We start from the raw sequence: 25661 nt of genomic DNA on the forward strand, positions 1-25661 counted from the left end.
AGGCTGCTGTTCAGCCTCTGCTCTCACCACCACTGACTTCCCTCTTCTCTGTCCCACACTTGAATTGCAGAGGCCAGAAAAGTGGAATGTGTGACTCTGGGCTGGAGGAAAACAATACGACAAAAAACAAACTGGCATACAGTTGGGAGAGTGGATAAAATATTGCGTCAACGTTAAATCCCCTTATTTGTTAACTTCACTGTTGTTATGAAAGACAATGAGCTGTGGGTTCTTAGCAAAAACACACAAGTATTAAGGAGTGAAGTGGCATGATTTATGCAACCTATTCTCAAATGGTTCAGAAACAAAACTGTTTTTAAAAGATGTCCACAAGGACAGACTTCTTGCCAAACTGCAAGGAGATGGTTAAGTGAGGAAAGAATGAGAGAAACTAGGACAGCAGCGCCCAGCACTGTGTCTAGGGCCCCGCCCAGGCCACCTCTAGGCTAGGGGCCAGTCTGTGGAGTGGGGGCTTCGGGTCTGGAGCCCACTCATGGTCCAGTCAGCTTGCTGGGTGGGACCGCAGGGTCACACGGCCCAACACACAGCTCCCTGGTGACCTTTTCATGTTTTTGGGCTGCCTGGCATCTTCTGAACCCTCTTGCTATTTGAGTGGCCTTCCAGCCTCTGGAGCGACCTCCAGTTAAGGACCTTCCTCTCTGGGTGCAGAAGGGGGCAGGGTGGCAGGCAGCACTGAGCATCACCCATTCCCCTCTGCTAAAGCTGGGCCTAGGCCACCAGCCAGCAGGGTGAGGCTGCTGGCCAAGGAGAGGGCCTCTGAGCACCCGGGACACCCGGACCTGCGTTGGCTTCAGGAGAGGACTCTGGTGATGCACACTTCATGGGTCCCAGAGGGGTTATTCTGCGAGGCCGGGCACTGTCTCCCTCTCCTCTCTCTCCCAAGTCCGTTGGGCTGGTGATATGCAGTGTCTTCCAAAGGGAGGCTGTGGATGGAGCCTGGCACCGTGGGAGAGGACCTCGGCTCTCAGGCCGGCCACCTCCCAAGGTTGTTGGCCGCCACAGGAGCAATGGGAGCTCCTGGCCGGCTCTGCCAGGGTCAGGTGGGGCCCTGCCGTCCCACCCATAAGTACCGAGCCTTATGCATAGTAGGGCACAGGGAGCACATGATGTGTCACAGTCATCTTCATTCTGACAGTACAGCCAGGACAGGAGCCCTCATGGGTGCACCGTGAGGTGACAGTGATAGTGAGGGGAGGGGACGGGCACGCAGGAGTGGCCTGGGTTCTGTTGTCGATCCTCCAGAAGGGCCTGCATCGTACCCAGTGCTCAGAGGGCAAGACTTGAGGGAATGACAGGCTGATACCGGGTATTATAAGGGGCCACGCTGTTGCCCAGCCTGAAGCCCAGCTGCTCAAGCAGCCATATTTTGTGTCCTGAAGCTCATGTTCTCAGGTCAGAACTGATTGGACCAGGGGGAGGCACCTACCCAAGGGGACTCAATCTATAGGCTCCTGGTAACTCCAAGCAGAATGAAGGGGACCAATGGGCTCCTCTCATCCAAGAATCTAAGGCACTCAGAGAGGAGTTGCTGGGTGCTGAGTCAGCCAGGGGTGGGGCTGGAGGGTCTTGGAAGGGCATGCGAGCTGAATGTAGTCCTAGGGGAGCACCCCTCTGAGAAAGCAAAGGTGGCCAGCAGGGAGAGGAGGACAGACCAAGCAGAGGCAAAGAAAATAATCACATTCTATTCCACTATTTTTCTTACTTTACCAGTGAGGTGAGGAAACAGGCACAGAGGTTAAGTGACTTGCTCAAGGCTACACAGCCCTTTGAACTCAGGGTGGGTGCTGACTCCCCATCACAGAAGAGGGACCACAGCTGCTGTGGCCCCAGGTCTGTGCACTGCAGTCACTGCCCTAGGGCTCTTTCTCTTGCCCAGTCCCTTCAGTGGGTCTCTGTTCTCTGCAACTGTAAGAACCTATTAGGAATTTCTGGTTGGGGACAAACAGCAGCATACTTTGTAGTCAGGCCCTCCCGAGCCTCCAGAATCCTTCAGCTTCTGGGTTAGAGCCACAGGTTGCTCACATGGGAGGCTCCCTGACTGCGGCTGGCCACCAAGAGCTGGAATCCTGGGCTGGGGGAGATTTGTTTAGCTGCCTGCTTCCCAAGGCCAAGAATACTTGCATGGTGATGACATCGGAGTGCGGCGTGGGGATGCGAATGTAACAATGAGCACTTTGGTACCAGAAAGGAGTCTGGGTGTTGGTGGTTGAAATTCCATTCATATTTGTGCCTGCAGATAGACGCTATTAATGCAAGGGCTGTGTCCAGGAGAGTGGGGGTGGGGGGAGTGGAGGTCCAGGGGGTGACAGTGCAACCCCGAGTCTTGTCCCTAGACTCCAGCCTTGTTGGGGTACAATGGACTGTACATGGGGCCGACTTGCTCGCTTTCTAGGGAGGGTTTGTGTGTGAACACGGAGTGCAGAGGGGGCTGGGGGTCGGGACTTGCCTAGGGCTCCACCACTGCTTGACTTTCCAACATCTGACCAACTTGAGGTCAGCTCCATAAAGCCCTCATTAGGAGCAGGAAGGCCTTTCCCCCTCTTTCCATCCTCTTCCTTGTAGGATGAGCTTTCTAGACCTTTCTCCTAGGCTGGCAAACAATGTGACACCATCTATGGCTTAAAGCAGCCCCAGAGGCTGTGAACTGGGGGTGAGACAAGTAATCCTATTATAGTAGGTAGACAGCCAGATATGAGCAGGGATGGGGTTGGTGACTTTGGCCAGTGTTTACATTCAGTTAGATGCTTGTTTATAGTCTAAACATTCTGTGTAGACTGTTCTTGTGGGATGTGAGGGTATAGATAACAGAGCCGCCAGACTGGCTGGTTCCAACGTGGAGGAGGAGTTGATGCTGACTTCACTTCAAAGTACAGTATATGCTCATCGGCATACTGAAAATCATACCCCCTAGCAGCGCGACAGTTCTGAGGAAGACCATGTAAGGACAAAAAGAGGGTGTCACCTTATTTCCCGGAAATCATCTCTTTTTTCAGAGAAAACCCCACTTACGCCGATGAATACTCCATCCCTGCTTAAACTCTAGCTGTGAGACTGCCCAACGCGAACCCCACCGGGCTGCTCACTTCTGGGGCATGCCCACAACTCCCTTCTTGAGTGCATTCCTTTGCCTTGTTAAACTACTAGCCCACCAGCTCAGCTTGCTGGTGAATTCTATCAGAGTCAAGAACCCTCTCCTGGGCTGAGGTCTCACCTAGTACACAGGAGACCTTTCTGAATTGGATTGCCCAACAACAATCTGATATTGTTAAATCACTAAAGACCGAATGTGTTTCTTAAAAAAAAAAAAAAAAGTATCTCAGTGTAAGAGAAGCTGGGCACCCAAGGGATCCAAGAAAGGCCCTTCCTCACTAGGAGAGCAAAACCCTAACCCAAGAACAGAACAGGGCTGAGAGTCCGGGTGGAGGAGGACTGGCTGCTGTGAGGCCATGACCGAGGGAAGCTCTGTCCAGGTCAGCCCCAAGTTCTAGGGGAAGCCTCAAGGGCAGCAGCCTTCAGAGTGGGTGGTACAGATGATCCTGGAGGCACATGAAGAAAATAGAGCTGTGTAAATTTATGTCATGCTTCAAAATTTTGATGCATATCTTATCATATACATAGTACATTAAAGTGTGGTCTAACATATTATATGGACTTCTCAGTGCAGGTGGCCCGTCTGACAGTCTGCTGTTCAGATGACAAGTTTGGGTCTGGGCTCTTCCAGCTGGAGGCAGCAGGGGCCTCAAGCCCAGAACGTTCGTGCCTGGACTCCTCTGCCTCTTCCCAGCCACCTCTTGACCTCTGCGTCCTCCCCAAGCCCTCACCTTCTCTTACCCACTCACCAGGCTCAAACCACAGTCTCCTCAGCAACCCCCCACTCCCACCCCACCCTGGCCTTCCTGACTTCTCCGGCCTCTTCCTGCAGAACTCCTTGGGGGCCAGCTCAAGGCCTGTTTGGGGGTACTTGTCAGACGAATGAACACTGCTTTACACAAACCTGCTTCCCTTTCAACCACCTCTTTATTCAAGACTTTTATTTGGAACTGTCATCAACTTGGCCCAGGCCTCTGAGGCTGCCTTATAAGAAATCCTTCAAGTCAAATGCATCTGGTGCCTTTCCTACCAGCATCTTTGGGCACCCTAAGGCAAATTAATAGCATTCACTTTTTCTTGCTAACTTTTCTAACAGAATTCCAGAATAAAAATAAATCTCTATCATTTATATATATGTATATATATATATCTATATTTACACACACACATACATGTATAGAGAGATCCCCCAACCAAGAGGCAATGATCTGGTGTCCCTGCAGTGCCCGGGAGGCCAGGAGGAACGGGCCCTGCCTGGAAGCACCTGAGTGTGCAGTGCTGAGCCAGCACAGCAGGGGGGTGGCTCCCCAGCAGCCCTTCCCCCCCGGGAACAGACTGGGCTATGGCAAACCAGGGCAGCCCCTTCCACACACCTTAAGTTGAGAAATGTACCAGATAGACCTTTAAAAGTAAAACCCAAAGTGTAGATAAAAAAGGACTTCCCTGATAGGCCTGTCGGAGGCTGACATCCCAGGGAGAATCCCCAGAGCTCACAGCAGGGCTAGGGGTGCCAGCAGGCAAGGCAGCCACCCGCCAGCCCCGGGGACCCCTGCTCACAAGGATCCGCCAGGGACACAGAGGCCCGCTCAACCAGACAGGAGGGGCTGGGCTCCTCTCTTCCTCGGGTCTCCAGCCACAGTCCCTATTTGGCCCCAGGCAGGAGGAACCAAATGTCCAGGGTTGGGCTCTGGTCACCCAAGAAAGCCTGAGGTGAAAATAGGCTGTGGGTCGTTAGATGTACTGGGGACAGTCCTAGAGACTGCCCACTTCCACATTATTTCCCCTAGAGGGGTCTCTATTGTACCCATTGTCCAAAAAGGTAAGGCTTGAAGGACCGATGTGTTGACACAAGGTATCAGAAACGGCTGGGTCCAGCAGCCAGGTTTGTTCCCTGAGGCCCATCCTAGGGGCTATGGCCTAGGGCCTAAGGAGGCTGCCCAGGCTTGGGCATGTTTCCAGGGAGGTGCGGGTGGGTGGAAACGGAAGGTTAGTAGGGCCAGTGCTCAGTGCTCTGGACTAGGACCAGAGGCCCCGAAGGCACTTGGCAGAAGGGAGGGGCACAGTGGGGCCCAACTGGCCTCATGGGAAGAGGGGGCAATGCCAGGCATCATCCACTAACTCAGACCCAGAGATCCCATCCTTTTCTCACTTGCCAGCAGATTCTTCCAGCTGTGGCTGCCCTGGGCAAGAGCCGAGACCGGGGATGAGACCAGGGCCATGGGACAGCCTGAGGCCCAGAGGCACGGTGTATGGAAAACAGAGCTCTGGGGCTCCCCCACCCATGCACTCAGGGAGCAAGTCCAGTCACCATGAGTCTAAGTCACTTGGGGTTCAAGCAGACTTTCTCCCGGGGTGCCTGGGAAAGCCCTCTCTGCCCAGCCAGAGGGCAGCCCAGTGGGGTTTGTCTATGGTGTTGCAGAGAAGAGAGCTGAAGTTTGAGACCAAAGTCTGTGCAAAGTCGAGAAATCCAGAGTCAGGGATGTGCAGGGAGGGTGGCAGGGTCCAGGGGCTCCTGGATGGGTTGGGGAGGTACCCAAGACACACAGACCCTGACGGGACACTCAGACAAGGCACACTCGGGGAGGGGCCCCTGTGCTGATGTGGCCTCCCAGTTACTTCCCTGCTCATAAACATCATCATGTCTGTCTGAGTCCTAAGGAGCAAGGAATTTGCTTTTGATGCAAATCTTGTCCACCCAGCTCCAGATGAGCAACTCCCAGACCCAGCTGGCCCTGAAGGCAAGGCACGACGGGGGGAGAACTAGGGCTGCAGCCTGCAGAAGCGTTTCCCTAGAGCTGTATTTCCTGGAGGCCCCAGGTTCCCTGCTGGCCCACCGGCCCTGTGGGCAGCCCTCTTCCTCTCTGCAGCGGCAGTGGTCAGAGCTCTCTGGGGATGATGGAGAAGGGCAGCACCGGGCTGCTGGCCTCCAGCTCAAGGGCAGTGAGGAAGCAGTCAACAGCAGCCTCGCTCTGGCCCTGGGCCTGCAGCACCTCGCCCAGGCCCTGCCACGCCTCATGGCAAGTGCTCTGCCTCTCCACAGCGTCCCGCAGCACCTTCTGGGCCAGGCCCTTGTGGCCCAGCCGACTCAGCATCAGACCCTGGGGATTAAGCACAGGGCAGGGTTAGGGAAGGTGTCCTGGGGAGGCGCATCCTGGATGCTGGGACAAGGAGTATGAGGCAGTTCGGCCACCCACCAGACAAGGCCCCAAGCCTCAGGCTTGCTGATGACTGCATCCTTTACTCATGCAAATCCTACCTATCCCCACCCTAGCCCAGCCTCCCAGATGGCGGATGGTAGCTCTGTCCCTCCTGGCCCCAAGGGATGGGCTTCTCAGTCAGCAGGCCTGGCTTTGCCTCTCCCCATCACAGCTGGGGGTATTCCAGGCAAGTCACCACTCTGACCCTCAGTTTCCTCATGTGTAAATGGGAAGGACCTCTAGGGGTACCCACCTCTGGGGGTGCTGTGAATTTTACATGAGTCAGTATATATATGAAGCACTGGAATGGTGTATGGCACGTGTGAGCTCTCGATGGGTCTGGTGCCGAGGCCTTGCAGCTGCACTACAGAGCCGACCCCCCACGCCCCCAGGGCCACTGAACTGGAGGAATGTGCTGTGGCTTCGTTCTCTACAGCTGGAGGGAGAATCTCAAGGTCCAGGGGGGTGGGGGCAGCTCCTTTGCCTGCATCAGCAGCTGGTCTTCTGGGGACATCTGGCTCTGGGACCTAATGCCCATCCCAGCCTGGCCTGGCCAGGTGGGTGAGGGTCACAGGAGGCCGGGTGCTGGGTGAAAAGAGAGGCTCTGAGAAGATGGGTCAAGGCCAGCTGGGAAGCTTGGACCTGCTGTTTGGCTCCAACAACCTTGTTGCCAGAGAGATAAAGGAAATGACAGGAATTATCACAACAAGGGTTGGGAAGTGAAACTGGCACCCTGTACCCTCTGTATCTTCTTTCACCCACACTGGGAAGGGTGAAGGGAGGTGGGGGGACAGGGTGGTGAGTAGGGGCAGGGGCCAGTCCCCCCTTCTGGTTTCCAGTCCCAGAAAGGCTGCTTTGCACAGTCACAATCTGTGTCCTGGCCCTTGAAGGTGGCGTGGGAAGGCAGCATGGAGGAGGGGGAGCTCCTCTTGTTCGAAAAGATATGAGGTAAAGCCCGAACAACACTGACTTCCTGGACAGGCGGGGGCCGGGCTGCGGGTGGGGAGCTGCCTTCTGGCTCCTGGAGCCCCCTCCCCGGTGGCCGCCCACTGACAGCCATGTACATTTTTAGCTGGAACATTTTCCTCCTCACCACGCTCCCCAGAGTTAGGCCCTCTGTTGCTATGGAGACCCACTGGGGAAGATGCACATGCTTGATTTTATAAAGCCCTCCGAGAGCCCGGAATATGACCAATTAGGCAAGAGTGGAAGATGGTGCTCAGGAAGCCCTGGGAAAAGCCCTCTCTCTGCGGGTGCTGGCTGACGGTGCTGTGACCAGGGGGCGGGCAAGGAAGGGGAGATGCATCTCCAGGGAGCCACGTGGATGGGGCAGAGGACTGGGGAGGACAAGGGAGCCATGGCAGGTGGAGCCTCACGCAGCCCTGGGCTTGGCCGGATGGTAGCTGTGCTGACTCAGGGCTGCCCAGGACCCGGGGGCAGTATCCAGTCTGGCCAGTAGGGCTCCAGGCCAAGCTGCTCTGCCTGCAAGGCCTGGAGCTGGACCCTGAGCAGCTCACAGTGGAACAGAGCCCACAGGGAGGAGGGGAGAAGGCCGCCAGACACCAAAATTAAGCACCAAAAATGGAAGGTTTGAGCCCTGTGAGAGCTGCCCACGGGGGAGCGACAGAGGACAGCAGGGAGGACCAGGCCAGCAGGGCCTCCCGGAGAGGGGCGGGGCCGCAGGGGCTTTCTACACTAAGTTTTCTATATTGAGCTTCCACATGAGATTTTGCTTGAAAAGAGAGCTCCATCACTAAAAATGAGTTTGAAAACCCCTGATCTAAAGAAGCCTGTGGGTGTTTGGGGAGGGGCCAGATGTGTCTGCAGGCTGAACACGGTGGGGGTGTGTGTGCTGTGCGTGTTGGTTTTACTCTCCGTCTGGAAGGTTTGCAGCAGGCTCCTCTGCATGTTGTGTGTAGAGGACAAAGCTCAGGGCTCCACTGACATAAGAGTTGGCTGGGCTGGAATCCCAACTCTGCCACTGAGAAATGCGATGACCATAGGCAAGTGGCCCATTTTCTCTGAGCCTCAGTTTCCTCATCTGCAAACTAGGAACAAACAGACAGTCCTTCCTCACAGGCTATTGTGAGGATTCTGCAATGACGGATTTGAAATCGTGTCACTAGGGCACATAGTGGGCAGACAGCAAATGGAAGTGTCCCCAGGATGAGCAGAGGGTCTGTGGGGGTGAGCAGGGGGTATAATAGCTGATTTCTTCTGTGGGGGAAGACTGTGGGCTGGGGAGGGTTGGATCACGACTTCACTCCCCAACCCCATCCTGGGGTAGCTGACCTTAGAGCCTGAAAGGAGACACCGGGTTGGGGTCAGGCTGGGGCCCAGAGGCCCAGGGCCTGTAACAGGATCTGCTGCCACCTGCCCGAGACACCAGCCTGTTCGTGTTTGGTAGCAACTCGGTGCTGTTTGCTGCCTGACAACTGGGTGGGGCCTGCCCCAGGAAGACGTGAGGTCTCACCTGCTCTGTCCCCGGCCTGGCGCTGTACCGTCACCCTCCTGGCACTCCCATCCCCAGCTGCCCAGAGAACAGGTCTCCAGGGAGATGGTGGAACACAACTGCCTCCAAATGTCCCTGCTGACTCTTTCCAACCCTGGCCAGGGGCACCTGTGATGAGAATCCAGGCCTGCTGGGTGACTCAGCTTTTGACCCTCACCTGGGAGATGCCAGAGCTATGCTGCCCACTCACAGAGCCTAGGCAGCAGGGTGCAGGCTGCTTAAGGCACCTGGGCACTGCACCTGTAAGAGGGGCCCAAGGCTGATGACAGCTGCTCGGGGAGGGCGGGGCTTGGGGGAAGTCCCTGACTTCACCCATTCCTTCTTCCCTCCCTTTCCTGGATCCCGACCACACTCCATCTCCCGTGCTCCATGGGGAATCCTTCCCTGAGGACAGCACCTTGAGACTGTGCTCCCTTAGTGGGGGCTCTCGGGTGGGCCCTGCCCGGTTCCTTCCTAGGCTGAGAGGGGCAGGCTCCCTGACTCCTGCTTGCTTTGCTCTTCCCTGCAGAACTTCAGCTTGAAAGAGCTCTGGTCCGGAGGGTCCTGGGCTCAAGGCCAGGTGCACCAGAGGCACTTAGCCATGCTTAGTGATCTGTATAGGGCTGCAGGGACAGGCAGCCCGAGGGGCCCTCTGGGGCACCCTTTCTGTTAGGAGACCAGGTTCCTTGTGGAGGTACAGGGTGGGGTCAGGGACTGCAGCCTGGAATGGGGATGCAGGGTAAGAAGGAACCTGTCTTATTTTCCAATATTGCCCCTGCACACCATCTCACCCCATCAACTGGGTGCCTGACACTGTCCCCCAGAGGAGAGGGGCAGCAGGAAGGGGAAGCAGTCCCCAGTGCTAGGCCAGCTGTGGGCCAGGCTGTGAGCTCTCTCCCTGCCCCTGCCCTCAAGTATTTATAGAAGTTATTTTGGGAATTTTCTTTCTGAGCTCAAGGCACATTCCTGGGATTCTGTAACAGCCTCTCCAGCTGGGAAACTGGGAATCAGCTGGACCCTCCTGGTCCCTGGAGACCCCAGCTTGGGGACCCTGGGGCTGCAGGGAGGAGCCCGTGGTGGGGCCACTTCTGAGGCTGCTCCACAGGAAGGCTCTCTCCTTCCCCAGTCAGGGCGTTGACACCCGCTGCGAGGAAGGCCCGCATCCCAGCCAGGGCCCTGACACGGGTTCTCCTAGGTGTGTCTGACCAGCCTGGGGATGAGGCGGCTCTCCAGGATGAGGACCCAGAGCACGTCACCACAACCCTCCTGGAGCTGGGGCAGCTCCACGGCCACAGGCTGGTCCTGCTTCCTTGCCTGCAGAAGGGGCACAAATCCTAGCTTCACCCAGTGCCCGGCTCACAAGCTCTCGCCGAGCTCTCCTAGTTATTCCAGACTGCCTCAGAGTCCAGCCGAGGGAGCAGAGGTGGCTGTGCTCTTCGTGTGCAGAACCCATACCTGCCCCTCCCTCCTTTTGGAGCCTCCAGAGGGATAATGTTGAAGGACACCAGTGGGTCTCTTGGCTGGGGTCAGGGCTGTATCTTCAGAGGGCCACAGGCTAGGCTCAAGGGTAAGCGCTGACAAGATGGCAACTCAGACCCTGGGGACTCCCTTGCTAAGCCCACCTCTAGGCAGGGGCTGGGCCTTTCCTCCTGCTGCTCTCTGGGCTGGTTCCTGGCCCTGGGCCAGCTGGGGGATCTGCCCCCCCTGCAGCACGGCCAGCCCTCAGGGCTAGGTCAGGAGGCCATAGCGAAGCCTTTGGACACCCTGTGACAGGCAGTGAGAAGGGGCCCTGTTGCAGAGGCTTCCCTCTCTGAGCAAGAGGCAGAGCCCAAGAGGGTGTTGATGCCTGTGTGCGGGGCTGTGCTGGCCTAGCGGACAAGGGGGAAAGGGTTGGGCCCTGCTGCACCCTTCAGACACAGTGAGTCTTTCAGGCCACTGATCCTGGGGCTAAAATAAGCCAGCAGTGCTAAGATTCAGCTGATCTGAATCTGTGACAGAGAACTTCCTTCCGGCTTCCTCATCAGGGCGGGTATAAACTCCAGGAGCCCACACCTAAGCCTAAGGCTTTCCAGAAGTCCTAAGCCACTGTCAGGGGAACATGCCTTCATCTTCTTGTATGTCTGAACCTGGGCCAGGGCTCAGGGTGTGTGCTGTGCAGGGACGAGGTGGGTGGGCAGGGGCCTCTGAACACCAGTGAGGCCCGGGCTAGAGGAACACAGCCTTGCACCTCCCACCTCCCTGTGCAGCGAGCCTCCAGAACCCTGTCTTCTCCCTCCTCTTCCACTTTCCCATCAGGAAATGCAGACCTCAGGCAGCAGTGGGGAGGGAGGAGGAAGAGAGATCTCACAGTATAACTCCACTGCACTGGGAGGGCCAATCACCAGCACAACATTCTTACTGAACTTTCCTGCCCAATAGAAGCAACAGTTTCCACTCATCTACTGCGACTGGGGCTGGGAAGCAGGCGCAGACTCCACTAATGAGGGGCTGTCTGTATGCACAAGGGGAACTCAGGTGCTCCACACACACGCAGCAAAGGATACAACTTCTGGGTCCTCCCCTGCCCTCAGGCCGCCCAGACCCTGTGAACCACCTGCCACAGCTCAGGAAGCCAACAGGAGGGAGAAGCCTACAGCAGGCAGGGTGTCTGCCACCCTGATGCACGGGACCCCAGGAACCAAAGACCCTGCTGAGTGCTTCTGCTCCTGGTCCAGTGTTAAGGAAACCCGCAGAAGGCCTAGCAATGAGTTTTACTTCTCAGCTGCTCAGGACGCCTTTCATCCACGTCAGGAAGCAGTGGCTGATCTGGCTTGGCACAACTACAGGCAAGACTGCAGGGCCCACCAGGGCTTCCTCAGAGCCTGGCCTTCCCTGTTCCCCATCTAAAAGCAGGCCTTTTTAGCTGAGGAATCAACCCAACATACAAGACTGAAGACCAGCTCTGAAATTGCCCTCAATGCAGACTCTCGCCTACTGAGCAGACTGCCCTCGATCTCAATTACGGGCAGTCTGGCCTTGCACTGGAACTCTTGTCCCAGCCACGGGGTAATGCCCTGCACATCTATGCCTCAGCCAGAGTCACCTGGTGGGCTCAGTGAAGACCAAGCCACTTGGCCAGAATGTGAGTCTCTGGGGCTGGGCTCTGGCTTCCACCTCCCTCTTCAAAGCAAGAGCCTCTGAAACTGGCCCGGGAGCTATAAAGGTAAAAGTCACCCCCACAACTGGGCCATTAACTTAGAGAATTATTGAACCCAACTCTAACAAGAGCCCTAGGTGCTTGGCACTGTGATTCCCATTCTACAGGCGAGGATACTGATTTTCCGAGAAGTTGAAGAACTTGGCCAACGTTAGACAGTGAGCATAGGCAAAGTGGGACCGGAGGCTGGGTCATCAGGCTCCAAGGCTGTGCTCTAGTCTCCAGGCACGAGCCAGCTCTGACCCTGGGGGCTTTAAAACCATCCTAGCCAGCTAGGCCCAGAGGCAACCCGAAGGCAGCTGTGAGGCCCCTGGCCCCTGCCCAGGACCCTTTCCCTTACTTCTCTGTACCCTGCTGGCAGCAGGCGCCACTCGGCAACCCAAGGGAATTTGGGCTCATGACCCTTGCCCCATAGCAGTGAGTCAAGCAGTCCAGTCAAAGGTGGGGTTCAGGCTCAGGACTTTGGCCACCAAGTGAGGCCCGGGCAAGGCTCTGACTTGCTCCAATTTCATCAAATCAGCAAGGCTCCCCGGAAAGAGATATGAATGGTGACAGAAATGCCCCATGTTGACATCTTTTCATAGCACTCAGCTCATTTGAGCCATAAAATTACCCCTTGGGGTCACCAGGGCCTGAATTATCCCCATTAGATAGAAGAGAAAACTGAGCCAGTGAGGGAAGTAATCCCCGGGTCCTCCATAACTTGAGGGCTGGCAGGGCTGCTTGTCTGTCTTAGGTCCTACTATCTGGTCCTGTCCTCCAGGTTAGGAATGGGGTCAGCCAGGGGATGGGGATCAGGGGAGCTCTGTGCAACCAGAGTTCACCTCTTGGGCCTCAGAGAGCAGAACCTTCTTGTTGGATTCCTGGAGCACCTGCAAAAGGCCCAACCAGAACCTCCGGCTTGGGTGGGGCAGTGCCTTGGTCTTGCTGACTCAGACCCCACCCTGGGGAGAGGCAGAGATGATGGTGGTGGGGAGCTTTTGGGGACTTGAGATGTGCTGTGGTATGTCCCAGCTTGGGGAGAGGGGAGCAAGAGGCTATGGTGCCAAGTAGGGATGGCCCTATGCCAAGGCCATGACCTTGATCCCCAAATCCCACTTAAAGAATCAGACAGCCAGCTCCTTGCTAGGAGAAGGAGGGAACAAATGCAGGGGAATAATTCACCACTACACCCTTGTCATAGGCAACAGAGGACAGAAATGCTGTTTTCTTATTTTTTGAGGGGCATCTGGAAAAAGAAGAGATCAGGTCATGCAGCCAGGATTGCTTTAGAAATTATGTCCCCAGGAATTCCATCACAGGAGCCACAGCTCATGCAGGGCAGTCTCCTGCTGCTGGGGTGCCCGAGGGGGAAAGGGTCCTGGGGAAATGGGGCTGCAGGCACCCCCACTGGAGCTCTGTCCCAAGAAGAAAGCATGACCAGGCACAGGGCCAGTGAGAAGCAGGGAAGCCGGGCCAGAGAGGGGCCAGGAAGCCTTTGTGTCCCAGAGCCTGTCTCTGGGAGAGGAGGACAGGGCGCCATGCACCAGCACAGGTGCAGCGAGGCAGCCCCGCCTGCTCACTCATGGCCGGGGCTCTCAGGTTGTCTCCTGCAGTGAGACAGGTTGCTTTAACGCATCCACACTCTTAGCTCAGCCAAGCAGAGGATAAAATGAGTTAGTCTGTGGCCACAGCTACTGACCCTCCCACCATTAAGGGCAGGTGTGACTTCAAAGAACCCCATCTTGGGAAAGCTCTCCATGACTTGACCATTCTGTCGGTCACTCCTGAGCTCTATGCCTTCCCTGGGAATCCCTGCTCCCTTGGAAGTACAGAGGGGCTCCTGGGGGGTGGCAGGGCAGAGGCAGGCTCAGAGACAGGTTCAGGCTGCCTGAGGTCCCTTTCTGGCCAAACCCATGGAGTCTTCTCTGAAAAGCAATGTCACCCAGAGGCCAGCTCCTCCGCTGACCTTGGGAAGGACCCTGCTTCCTTTCTCATGTTTCTTCAAGGGTGGCAGGTAAAGTTCAGGCCTCCCCTTTTTAACAAGATTCTTCTGCCAGTAAATTAAGTGCTGAACACCCAGACTGAGTGAATGCGGGTTTCTGGCTACCTGGAAGGGAGGTTGAAACTGAGCTGGCAGAAACTTTCAGGGAAGATTTCACTGGGAATTTCCATCTGCAGAAAGCATGCCTTTTTCCTTCTACACTTGGCAGGCTCCTGAAGCAACCTGGTGGAGGCGGCAGCCTGCAGGATAAGCCTTGATGGCGCACACTTGTCTGGAACACTGCTGCCGACAGAGCGGAGACCCTTTCCTGGCAGAGCACTGAGAAGGAGGTGTGTCTTTCCTCTCTGATCTGGGCGGAGGAGCCCGAGCTGAGCCCAGGGTGGAGCCAGAACCATGGAAACATCTTCCATCACATCTAGGAGGGCAGCAGGATAGGGAGAGCAGAGAACCTGCTTCCGGGCCAAAGTCCATGTTCTTAGAAATGTCTGCACCCTGGCTCCTGAAAGCAATAGCTTGCTACTCTCAGAGGCTTTCTCCAGCCTGTCCCCAGATGTCCTGTCCACATCCACAGCCCTAGGAAGAGGCCCTGAGGCTGGCCTCCTGCTGTTTGATAATCCCACCATAAGGACTGTAGGGTTGAACCTCTAACCCGCACAGCATATTGAGTATATCTCTGTCTTCTCCTTTCCAGACCTCAGGGAGTGAGATGTAACCACCACCTCCGAGGGCTCATTGACGGACCCAGAGCTAATCCAGCTCAGGCTGTGGGTGGCTGTGATCCCAGGCAGGGTGCTTTTTCTTCCCCTTGGACCTATCAGAGGCTGACGTCCTCATAGAGCCACACTGGCGTGCTGAGGCCAGCAATGTCCTCCCTGGGAACCTGCCTTGGCAATGATGCCCTGGGGGGATACCAAGTTCCCTTCCGTATTCCTTTCTCTGGATAATTCTCTAAGGATGCACTGCCTTCCAGAGTTCACAAAGGTGAGACTACTGATGTGTCTTTCCCATTTTCTATTTTTACAATGAATCCCTTATATAAGTGTCAGACTGACTTAGACCAATGAGGACTGGCTCCCATCATGTAACATGGTGAGAAAGATCCCTGAGTCACATTTGAGCTCAGTGGGAAAAGTGCTGTGATTGATTAGCAATGTCTGCTATGGGTGAGGGACTGGAGAGTGGTGGCATATGTGCTTCTCTGATACTGCACTGCAGACTTTTAGAAGCACTTTTACATGTATCACCTCATTTGATTAGAACAACATTGGTCTAGGAATGATAATTATATGCATTTATAAAAGGAGACATAAGGTGCAAGGAACTTAAGTGTCCTTTCCTAAATCACCCAAGTGAATTAGGGCCAGAGCCAGGATTAGATCCCACATGTCCTGAGTCTGAGGCTAGTATAGGGAATGCTGGAGATCAACATGCCTAAGTGTTCGTGTGTCTTTGGGAGAACACAGCTTAGTAAATCTCTTCCCCAGGCTTGAAATGTGCTCTTCTTTATGCATATGTGTGGGATGCCGGCAGGAACAGAGTGTGTGGAAAGGGATAGGCTGCCCACGCTGGAGCCGACTGCCCCTCTGGTCGCTTGTAACTTTAACAGTGGGCAGGCCTGGCTCTGACTTGCTCTAATTTCATCAAATCAGCAAGGCTCCCCGGGAAGAGAAAAGGCACCATTTCAGAAACATCTGCAGGGAGCCACTCTGGACAGCTATTCAGTTACCATGGAAACCTGCCCTTGAAAACTGCTTCCATTTCAGGAAAATAGCTACAAACAATAATAAGCATAAATGAAAAATGGTACATTGTTATTTGAAAATTGTACTTGTTATTGGATTTTGTTGGGTCTTAGGGACTGAGACAGTAGGCTCATATCCGTGAGCCCAGTGGAAGGCAGACATCTGTGCCTGGCTGCAGGCCTAATGACAGAGCCCACATCCTCCCCACCACCACCCTAATCAAGTTCCTGGATGTGACCTCCGGGGAGGCATTTATCAGAGGAGCTAATGTCTGAATTGCGGGAGGAAGGAGGATGTGCCTAGCAAAAAACAAACATTTGCTGAGCAGACTGGAAGGCAACGCAGAGCCATGTGGAGGGGAACACAGGCCAGGATGTGGCACCACTGTGCAGGCTGTCTTCAACCAACGCAAACATTCACTGGGCCTAAGCTAGAAATCATTTAAGAAATCAGGCAGTGGGAATACTTGCTAAGCTTGGAATCTCTGTTCTGTTTAAAGATTCTCGGGGTTGGAAAGGACCTTATAAAGATGACCTAGCCTGGCTCTCCCCCCATGTGATGTTTCCATTCTCTTGGCAACATCCTCACCAGATGATTCCTGAGTTTGTGCTTGGACTATTATTCTAAGAGTTATAACATTTTTCCCGATGCTGGACTGAAATTTAACTCCCTGTAGTTTCCACTCATGAACAAATCAGATCTCTTTTGGTCATGAAAACCCTCAGCTCTCTGCAGTCATGCCCCTGGTCCTTCTGTGCTCTCCACTTGGCGGATGTCAGTGTTGCCCTCAGGGCTACTCTCCTCAAGGGGCTCCACAGGGGGACGTCTGAGGGGGAACCCAGGCCCTTGTAGCAATGACTGTGTTGCTTACTGTGGGCTTCCTAAATTAGACTTCAAAAACCACTGTGCATATGCAGGCCTGTCTGCTTTCAGATCATTACATTCACCTTGATACCTCTGAACAGCTAAGGAAGGCAGGGAAAAAATAGTTCTTCAGATGGTCTGCTAAACCACCTGTCAGAGCAGGTATTCAATAAATGTTTCCTGGACCAGAGAATCTCCACTGAACAGATGAGTAAAACTGAGGTTCAGAGAAGGTGGCTGACTTGCCCATGACCGCCCAGGAAGAGAATGGTAAGGCCAAGCCAAGTGTGCCAGCCTGCTGCCCCCCTCTAAGCCTCCCTACAGGAAGGCCACGGGCACCCACATCCTGAGCAACATGTCCGAGGACTGGGGTTGCTGGGTCCTCTTACCATTCCAGAGGCCACTCTCAGTGTTCTGGAGTCACAGCCCACCCCAAGACACCCCCAAATCCCATCAAGGAGGCATGGAGCTCCTATGGGGTGGGAGAGGAAGCCCAGAGATCAGGGAGGAGGGCCTGGGACCCCCCAGAAAGAAGCGGGGGGTATCTGCCTAGAGTCTCTAGGGTGAGGATCTGATGAGTAGCAGTGAAAGCCCTTTGGGGCTAGGGTGCCTGACAGCACACAGGAAGTCGCAGAGTATACCAACCCATCCTAGAACTTCTCATCAACTCAGGCAGGCTCTGCCTGAAGGGGAATAGTCTGCCTCTACACGAAGGAGAACTGTCTCTCCCAACAGGCAGGGACAAAGCCACTCTCCCTCAACACCAGGGAACAGTGGCAGCAAGACACCCGCAGCGGTGCGAAGGGAGAGGAGGGCCCTGAGGCCTTTTCTGGGGGTGCGGGGCTGACTCACCAGGCTGTGCATGATGCGCACGCCATCGGGGTTCACTGTGAGCGCCTCCTTGTACAGCTGCTTGGCCTCCTCCAAGCTGCCCTTTGTCTCGGCAAGCCGGCCCCGCATGTAGAGGACTGAGTGTGAGGTGGGGAAGAGGCCCGCCGCCTCCTGGATGCAGAAACCTGCTTCCTTGAGGTGTTGCTGTTCCATGAACAGCTCAGCTGCAAAACCAGAGGGGCGGTGGGCGGTGAGAGTGGTGGGGGAGTCAGGCGGGTGGCCCCTCCGGCATCCCCCAGCCAGCCCCAGAGTTGCGGAGCCGGCCTGAGGTTGTGGACCCCCTCCTGCTGAGTCACAGCCCAGGATGGGCTCACTCCGGGGGGCAGCAGGAACACCAGGTAATGGTTTCCCAATGCTCTCTCCATGTCCGGCACTCCGTGTCCAGTAAAATAAGCCCTTTACTTACCTTGCCTCAGGGAGGAGGAAACTGGGGCACAGAGAGGATAAGATGAGGACCTTGCCTAAGGCCACAGGGTGGTTAAATTGGGGAGCCAGGGTTCTCGCTGGGCTGTCTAATTTCAGAGCCTGGCAGTGCAGCACCAGGGGGCCCGTGGAGCTCGGTGTTTCATCAGGGGACTGTTTCCAGTGTCCCTCACTGAACTTGCGCATTAGGCGTCTGGGGGTGCTGGACAGAGGCAGATGCTGTGGCTCTGCTGCCTCTCAGCCTGGGGCTGGGGGAGGCTGACTGAAGAGCCAGCTCTACCTGCTGAGCGGACAAGGCAGGGCTGGTGCAGAGCCTGAGGGGGAGCCACGCGAGGCTGCCAAGGGTGAAGGTGGGAGGATGAGAGGCCCAGGGAGGCCTGTGACGGGAACCAGCCGGTGCGCACACTGAGGAGTGCTGGTCACAGCTACATGGCCGCCTGCGCTCCCTGAGAGCTGACTGCCGGCCAAGGCCCAACCCTGTCACGGTCTTCTCTCATTTCACCCCCCACAGGTCTGGGAGGGAGGCAGCTGCCCAGAGAGAAAGGGCCTCACCCAGTCCCATTAGTGGGAAGGGACGAGGCAGGGCTGGGCTCGGGCTTCCCTTCAAAGCCCATGACTTTCCGCTGCAGGGAGAGGAATAAGCGACACCCATGCCACCAGGAAGGACAGGATCTGTCCCACAACCAGTGCCGTCTTCTCCCCAATCAGTGGAAAATGGGGCAGTTTCTGCAATCCCAGGCAAGCTCCCATAAATGCAGTTCAGACCCAGACTGTGCAGGTCCACACCCACAGCAGGCACTTTGAGAAAGGCGGCTCACTGGGGTTGCAGCTCAGCCTTGCAGCCCCCTCAGCGTTTCTGTCGTGGGGACCTGGGCTCAGCTGTCCCCTCCTGGGGCCGGTGCCAGTGTGCAGATGGGAGCACAGAAGGGCGAGCAAGGCCTGGCTTGTGACACTGCCAAGAGCTGTTCCTAGCAAAGGCTGAGAGCTGAGGTCACACTAGTTCAGAGTAGGTCTGGGATGGGGTGGGTAACAGACCTCCCAAAGGAAGCTCCCAGAGACAGGGGGAGAACCCAGGCCCAGGTGTCCCACCTTCCTGTTCCAACAAGGAACAGGAAGAAGCCTGACTAAGTCAGGCCTGCCTGCAGCACATAGCACTTGGGGTACTTAGCGTGAGTGTTGCCTAAGGTTCACTGTGTAATCGAAGTTGCTTGCCATATCCTAAAATACTACAGAGGGCTTTTCGAACAAGGGTGCTCTTTTTCTGTGGTGGAGAGGAGAATTTGGGAGAATCAAATTAAAGAGAGAGGAGCCAGTTCTCATGATAAGTGAGAGAAATGCAAGCTCTTTTCCCAGAAATGGCCCAAACTGGAGATTCCTAAGGCAGGAAGCCAGGGAAGGTGAGGCCAGGTAGTGGGGATTTGAAGCCAGGGCCTTGCAGGGAGGTCTGGCCCAGTGGTCAAGGGATTGGCCACCTCAGCCTCAGCTCAGCTCTGAGCAACTCCCTTCATTACTGGTGCCCAGAGTGTAACTCCTGAGTCTTGCCTGTGCGTCTGGCCCTCCTGTAAGAAGGAGAAATGGCGGAGGTGGGGTAAGTGGGACAGCTGAGCCAGCAAACTATGTGAGTGACCTAAGGCAGTGGAGTGACAAGTGCCAATTCTGCGTGTTCTGGGCACTCAGACGGGGCCGGGTCAGCTGTGCTGGTGTGGTCAGGGGACTCTTCCTGGGGGTGGTGGCACCCGAGCTGGGGCCTGAAGGTGCAGGGGCACATAGACTGGCAGAGAGGACAAAGGAGGCTGTGCTGACCTGCCAGGCTGGGCCCCACTGTGGCGGAGCAGCCCAGGGTCACAGGAGCACACCAGAGAAGCGGAAGGAAGCCTGTGGTGAGTGCTGGGGGCAGGGAGGCTGCTTCCAGCCCTGAGGCTCCGCTCTCACTTCCCTAGGCCTCATCCCAGCAGGTCTGCCCCAGGCCTGGCCCACCTGCCTGCCTCCTCCTGGCTCATTAAGCTGTTTACAACTTGCTGCCCTGTCCCCTGAGCCCTTCTCTGGAGGCTGTCCCTGCTCACTCCCCTGGAGACTCCTCACAGTGCCTTTGCATCAACAGATTTCAGCTACAGGAATCCCCACCCCCTTCTTCCTTGGGGCCACGGGCATTGTCAGGCTGGCCATATACCAGAGACCGTGCCCTGGAAAACAGGGAGGGTTGCTTTGCTCCGATGGGCTTCATTTCCAGTTAGGCAGGAAACCAGATGACAGAGAACAGAGCCAGAGCAGTGAGGTCTCCTGAGGGCTCCTGGCTGCGTGCAGGGCAGGGCCTCTGACCTGCAGACAGGGCCACAGGTCTGGGGGCTGCCGTGCACCCTGTCTTCCTGCCTCAGCATCCTCACCCACGGCCGTCAGAGCCCTGGGGTGCCTGTCCGCTTCCCGACCTCCCCTGGCCAGGGCTAGGCAGGCATCACCGGTACTGGATTTTCCTTGAATTCTCACAGTTGAGGTCATCTCCCCAGCAAGCAGGGAGGGGCCTGCTGTCCCCTCAGCATGAGGGGCCCCTCCCTGACCTGCTCAGCTCCCTCTGGTTTTCCCACTTCCCTCGTCTTTCTGTTCCTCTTGACGGCCTCTCCTTGCCTGTAGGTCTCAGCTTTTCTTCCCCTTCCTCCATCTCCGCGCCAGCCCCACTCTGTGCTTTCCCTTCACAGGCTCCAGATGGGAAACATCTGTTCCCTGGAGCTTTGCAATAGTCCTTTATTATTTTTCCTGAGGTATCCAGATCTAACCCTGCACCCAGAGCTGCTTCCAGTCTTCCTGCATTTCCTCCCAATGCCAGTGCCCCTGTCGCCCCCCACGGGGGATGGGCTCAATCTTCTCTGGCTGCTTGCGCACCCTCTTTGCAGGAAGGGCCCTGCACCCAAACTAAAGAGCAGGGTGAAGGAGGGCCTCCGGCCACACCCAAGGCCTTTGAGGGGCCTCCCCTTTTAGGTGACTTGTGCTTCCTAGAGACCCTGTGTGGGACCTCAGAAAGGAGGGACCACCAGGGTAAAAGGGCAGAGGCCCCTCAGAGCAGGACATAAATTAGGTAGGCCCTTAGCTAGGCAGGGAGGGGGGTGTCACCCAAACTGGCCCCTAAAGGAAATGAGCATCTTCCCCAAGGAGCAGACCCTCAGGACACATAGGTACCCAGAATAAAGGGGAAGGAGAGGGAAACAAGAGGGGAAGTAAGAGAGGACCAGGGGACCAGAGGGGAGAAAGACCAGATGACCAGAGAGCCAGAAATGACCACAGATGGCCACAAGACCAGAAAGGATACAGAGACCAGAAATAATACAGAGGATCCAGAGGTCTGGGGGATTTCTTGTGTTAGTCTGAGGCGCTCCACCCCTGGGACGCAGAGAGGGGCACAGCTGGCCTCAGGCCACTCGTGACACCCAGTCCTGAGAGCACTCTCTTCACTACCTCAGATGCTGCGAGGAGGGGAGACAGGCAGAGAGGGGGCAGGGGGACAGAACATGGGAAGAAGGCACAGAAGCCTGGAGGAAGGAGGGTGGGCAGCTGGGAAAAGCGGGGAGAGTGAGGGGAGACCAGGAAAGGAAGGAGGGAAACAAAGAATTAAAGGAGCACGTGGGACCAGGGTGCGACCACAGCTTCTCCCTGATGGGAGTTTTCCAAGAGTACAGTCTTTAGACACAGCCCTGGTCTCCTCCCAGTTCTCCCCCTGCCCAGCCCACAGCTGGGGTAGCTCCCTCCTGCAGGGCTACCTACAGAGCCAGGGCACCAGTGCCCAGTGTGGATCTGCCATTTGGGAGCCAGCTTCCCCTGACCCAGGGCAGGCCTGTGGCCTCCTGTGAACCCCTGGCCCTTCAGGGCAGGGGAGCTCTGCCCACATCCGTCTCCTCTCAGCACACTGTTAACTCCAAGGACATGAGCTGCAGGGAGAGGGAGGCGGGCCATCATGCTCTTCTGGAAGGCAGCTCTCGACACTCAGGGTCCTGGCGCATCCATGGGGCCCAGGGCCATTCCCATGCTCACACAGACCCTGTGCCAAGGAGGCAATATTCCTAAAGCTCAGCTTTCAAGTGGAAACTCTCTGTGAGGCTCCTCACATCAGACTAGAATGCGAAGGAGGTTTGAAGAATGGAGGGGAAGAGGACAAGATTTGGGAGAGGAAGGATACATTTCCCAACCTAAGAGTGGGTTAATGAGGGACCTTACTGCCAAAACACAATGGGATGCAATTCATCTCGAACCAAACCAGGGGGATTAGCTCACCCCAAAATGATTAAAGGGGTATGTTTCCCTTCTTGCAATTTGCTGCAGCTGGTGGAACCATTAGGGGGTGGGGTGCTGGTGATAATAATCAGCCTGGGTCAGGTGGGAGTGGGTTTAGGGAGAAGGTATTGCCTTGGTGCTCTGTTCCTGGCAGCCCTGCATTCAGTAGGTGCTCAGTACATGCTGCTGCTGATGGTGGCCAGGGGAGGGAAGAGAGCTCATGGAGTACAGACTGCTCCAGACTCTTCCTACACAGGATGAAAGACCCTTCCCACTTCCCCACCTGTCCATCAGTCTATTCCCTCATTCTTCCATAATTTTTAACGGGGTATATGGACACCCAGAATAATGACACTTCCCAGAGTCCTTTGCAGCTAGATGTGATCATGTGACTAAGTTCTGGCCAATGGACTGTGAAGGGAAGTGATGTGTGTGAGTTCTGGGATATCTCCTTATAGGGAAGGGGTGTCCCCTTCTCTCACTCTTCTTAGTTTTGCCTTGGCATGTGAACATGGTGGAAAACCACCATGAATCACAGGGACAAGAGTGACACTCCAGAGAGAGCAGAGCCAAGGTTTCCATCTGTGAACAGTTACCTGTGAAAACAGAACATCCACCTTGTAGAAGCCACTGCTGTTTTGGATTGGTGACACACACTCAAACCTATCTCCTAATGTCACACTACCCAACCCTTACCAGGCACCACATTCAAAGCATTCAGATATTGTTCTGAGTTCTCTGTGGGCTGAATATCTAGGACACTGTCCAGAGAAGAAAGGCTAATGTTCAAAATATTGAAGGGTGTGTGTTTATGCTGATATTTCCAAATCGAAGTACAAGCTTCAGGAAAGTCTTTAACCTTCCTTGGAATTACCAGAACATACTAGCATCCTGAGCATAAGGCAGCATGTCTGAGAAACGCAAGTAGGCTTGTGAAATGCAAAAACATTTTCATGTGCTCATGGTAGTAAACAAGATACATCATTAAAACAAAAAGCTTGGGAGAGCCTGAGTAGGCAATATACAGTTTGGAATTAGATCACTGTGTTACTGACACCCTCCTTGAAGTTAGTGAAGCACCCACTGGGGGTGCAGCTTTCTACTCCAGGTACATGAAGGCCTGGTGGGGGCTGGGACCCCAGAGAGCCCCTTGGGAGCTGTTGTGGTTCCATGTCTTGGAATACAGGGGAATCTGCCTCAGAGAAGACTTTATTATTCCTCTGGATTTTTCAACATTCTTCTTCCTACTTAAGATGCAACAAGCTGACCATGGAGCACGGCCCCCCCACATCCCTAGCATCCTAAGGGACCCTGAAATGCTGCTAACTGGGGTAATATTTGCATTATTAAAATACTTCCCTGCCTAGCCTTTCTGTGAAGACTGGTCCAATTTCCCCCCCGTTCAGAACCTGTGATGGGAGAGTAGGGGAGCACCGCATACTAATGTGCCCATGTGTGAAATCCGTGCAGTGGGAAACCCTGGGTTCCCAGCTGAGCATGTTCAAGCTCTGATTTGCAAAATCAGCAAGTCCCAGGAACTAATGATCTACTTTTGGTTTCTTCTCCATCTGCCCTGGGGCAAGGCTATTGGCACCACCCCCCTGGCAGAGAGGGGACAGAGAGCAGGGCAGTCAGAAAAATGGTGAGACCCTCTCGGGCAGCCATCCACCAAGGGCATCCTGGCCCTGTGCACTTACTCCCTCACCTGCCTTCTCATTGTGTTGTCATTGCCCATTGTATCTCATCCAGGCACACCTCTGGCCTCAATTCTCTCTCTTCACTCTAACCCACCTCTCACATGGCCATCGGATCACAAGCTCAGACACCCCAGCCCTCGCCATCCCGTAGTCGACCAGCAGGGATGCTCACTGTTGGTGCCATGGTGCTTCGACCTCCACCGAGACCACAGCGGCCGGAGCAGAAGCCGAGCACCGTTCACTGAGCACATGCTGCGTGCCCCACACCGCACTGACTGCCCCACACAGAGCTCATTTTAGGTCAGGACAGAAGTAGTGAGCTGGCGTCAGCACCCAGCCCTGTGTGACCCCAAAGCTGCCTGCCTCCCCACCCCCACCTGACCCTCAAACTCCACGGCGGCAGGGGTGCCACTTACCTATGAGGGCTTGTTAACTGAATGGTGACCTCAGTGTTACCAGCCCTCTACCTTCAATGAACTCTACCACACCTGACCTGCGGGCCGCCATACCTCCCCTCTTCTCTAGCAAGTCTGTGAGCTCTCCGGGGTTTGAGTCCTAATTTCACTGAGGCGATGGTGGACAAGAGGGATGGGCCTGTTTTTGAGACTAAGAAGCTACCTACCTATGCGGTCTTCCCTCAAATCCTCTCACATCTGTATTTGCTGCCAGTGAGCTTCTCCCTCTATTTGGTGGAGAAGGAAACTCACAGCCAGATTCTGTGACTTTTCTCAGGCCAAGGACAGAAAACACAGGTGGAAATAGAGCTCCAGGTTCTTGATCCCCAGGCCTTTCCATGAGTACTATAGTCTGTGTGTGCCTTGTCCCCAGACTTGTCCCCTTGTTCTCACATCCCCAACTCCCTTCTGCAGGATAGGACACGCTCTGAGAGCTTGGTGGCCTGCAGGTGTGTGTACAGGTGTCACTGGGGCTGCATATACGCACCAGCCTGGAGCCAGATCTGTTCCAGCGTGGTCCACAGCTGCATGGGGCCCTGCTTCAGGACTGAGCTGGGCACGGTCAGCTCTGACATGGCCTCCTCCAGCCGGGAGGCTGCGATGGACGATGCCCGTCGAGAGCCTGCAGAGTAGGATGGGAGGTGTTGAGCAGTGGAGTGGGAGTGCTGCGTGCTGCGGGGTCCAGGAAGAGTGACTGCCCGGCCCCACCAAGAGAGCGGGCACATTGAGTCGGGGCAGGGCAGCAAGGCTGGGCAGCTGCGCAGCGGCTCACAGACCTACCAGGAAGGGCCCACCTCGTACCCTCACCCAGGGCTGCAGTCAGGCAGCAAGCTCACTCCTAAAAGTCTGTTCCTAGGACTGCTCACTCTACTCCTGCCTGTGATACCAAAGATAGACCTGAGTATCCAACCATAGGGAGGGATTAAGAATCTCTGAGAGTATAATCGCACTAGACTGTGAGGTCATTAAAATAACAATGCACAGATATGGATGTCGATGTGGAAAGATGTTCACATTATACAGTAGTTGAAAAGATGCAGATTGGCAAAGAGTGTGATCATACTTTTATAAAAAAATATGGGCATAGAAAAAAGTCTGAAGACCGTTTATTAAGGTTGGGTAGTGAAATTTTGGATGATTTTTCTTGTCTTCCTTTTGCTATTTTTACTTGCTGTTTTCACAAGTGCGTATTACTGTTTCTTATGCAGGAAGGGCCCATTTGAGGCTGTGCTATGAAAGAATCCTGCCTAGCAGCTCAGGTCAGACTCTGTACCCTCTGAGGGTGGTCAGACCCCACCCTCTCCTCGTGGCAGTTCTGGGTAACGTGGATGCCGGTTCAGAATACATAAG

At 55.3% G+C, this 25661-nt stretch overlaps 1 protein-coding gene across 2 annotated transcripts in view; it reads right to left on the reverse strand.

Moving 5' to 3' along the window:
* Positions 1–3577: 3577 nt before the first annotated feature.
* The window catches only part of TTC7A (tetratricopeptide repeat domain 7A), a 111043-nt gene continuing 88959 nt past the window's right edge, over positions 3578–25661 (reverse strand). For both annotated transcript variants that reach the window (XM_036925863.2, XM_036925862.2), the window contains 3 exons: positions 24799–24933; positions 17438–17640; positions 3578–6209 (listed from right to left, as the gene is read on the reverse strand). In XM_036925863.2, coding sequence (XP_036781758.2) covers positions 5988–6209; positions 17438–17640; positions 24799–24933 — 560 coding nt within the window. In that variant the 3' untranslated portion in view covers positions 3578–5987. The remainder of the gene's footprint in view (positions 6210–17437; positions 17641–24798; positions 24934–25661) is intronic.

This window comes from Manis pentadactyla, chromosome 2 (assembly GCF_030020395.1).
Source record: "Manis pentadactyla isolate mManPen7 chromosome 2, mManPen7.hap1, whole genome shotgun sequence".
Taxonomy (NCBI): Eukaryota; Metazoa; Chordata; class Mammalia; order Pholidota; family Manidae; genus Manis; species Manis pentadactyla.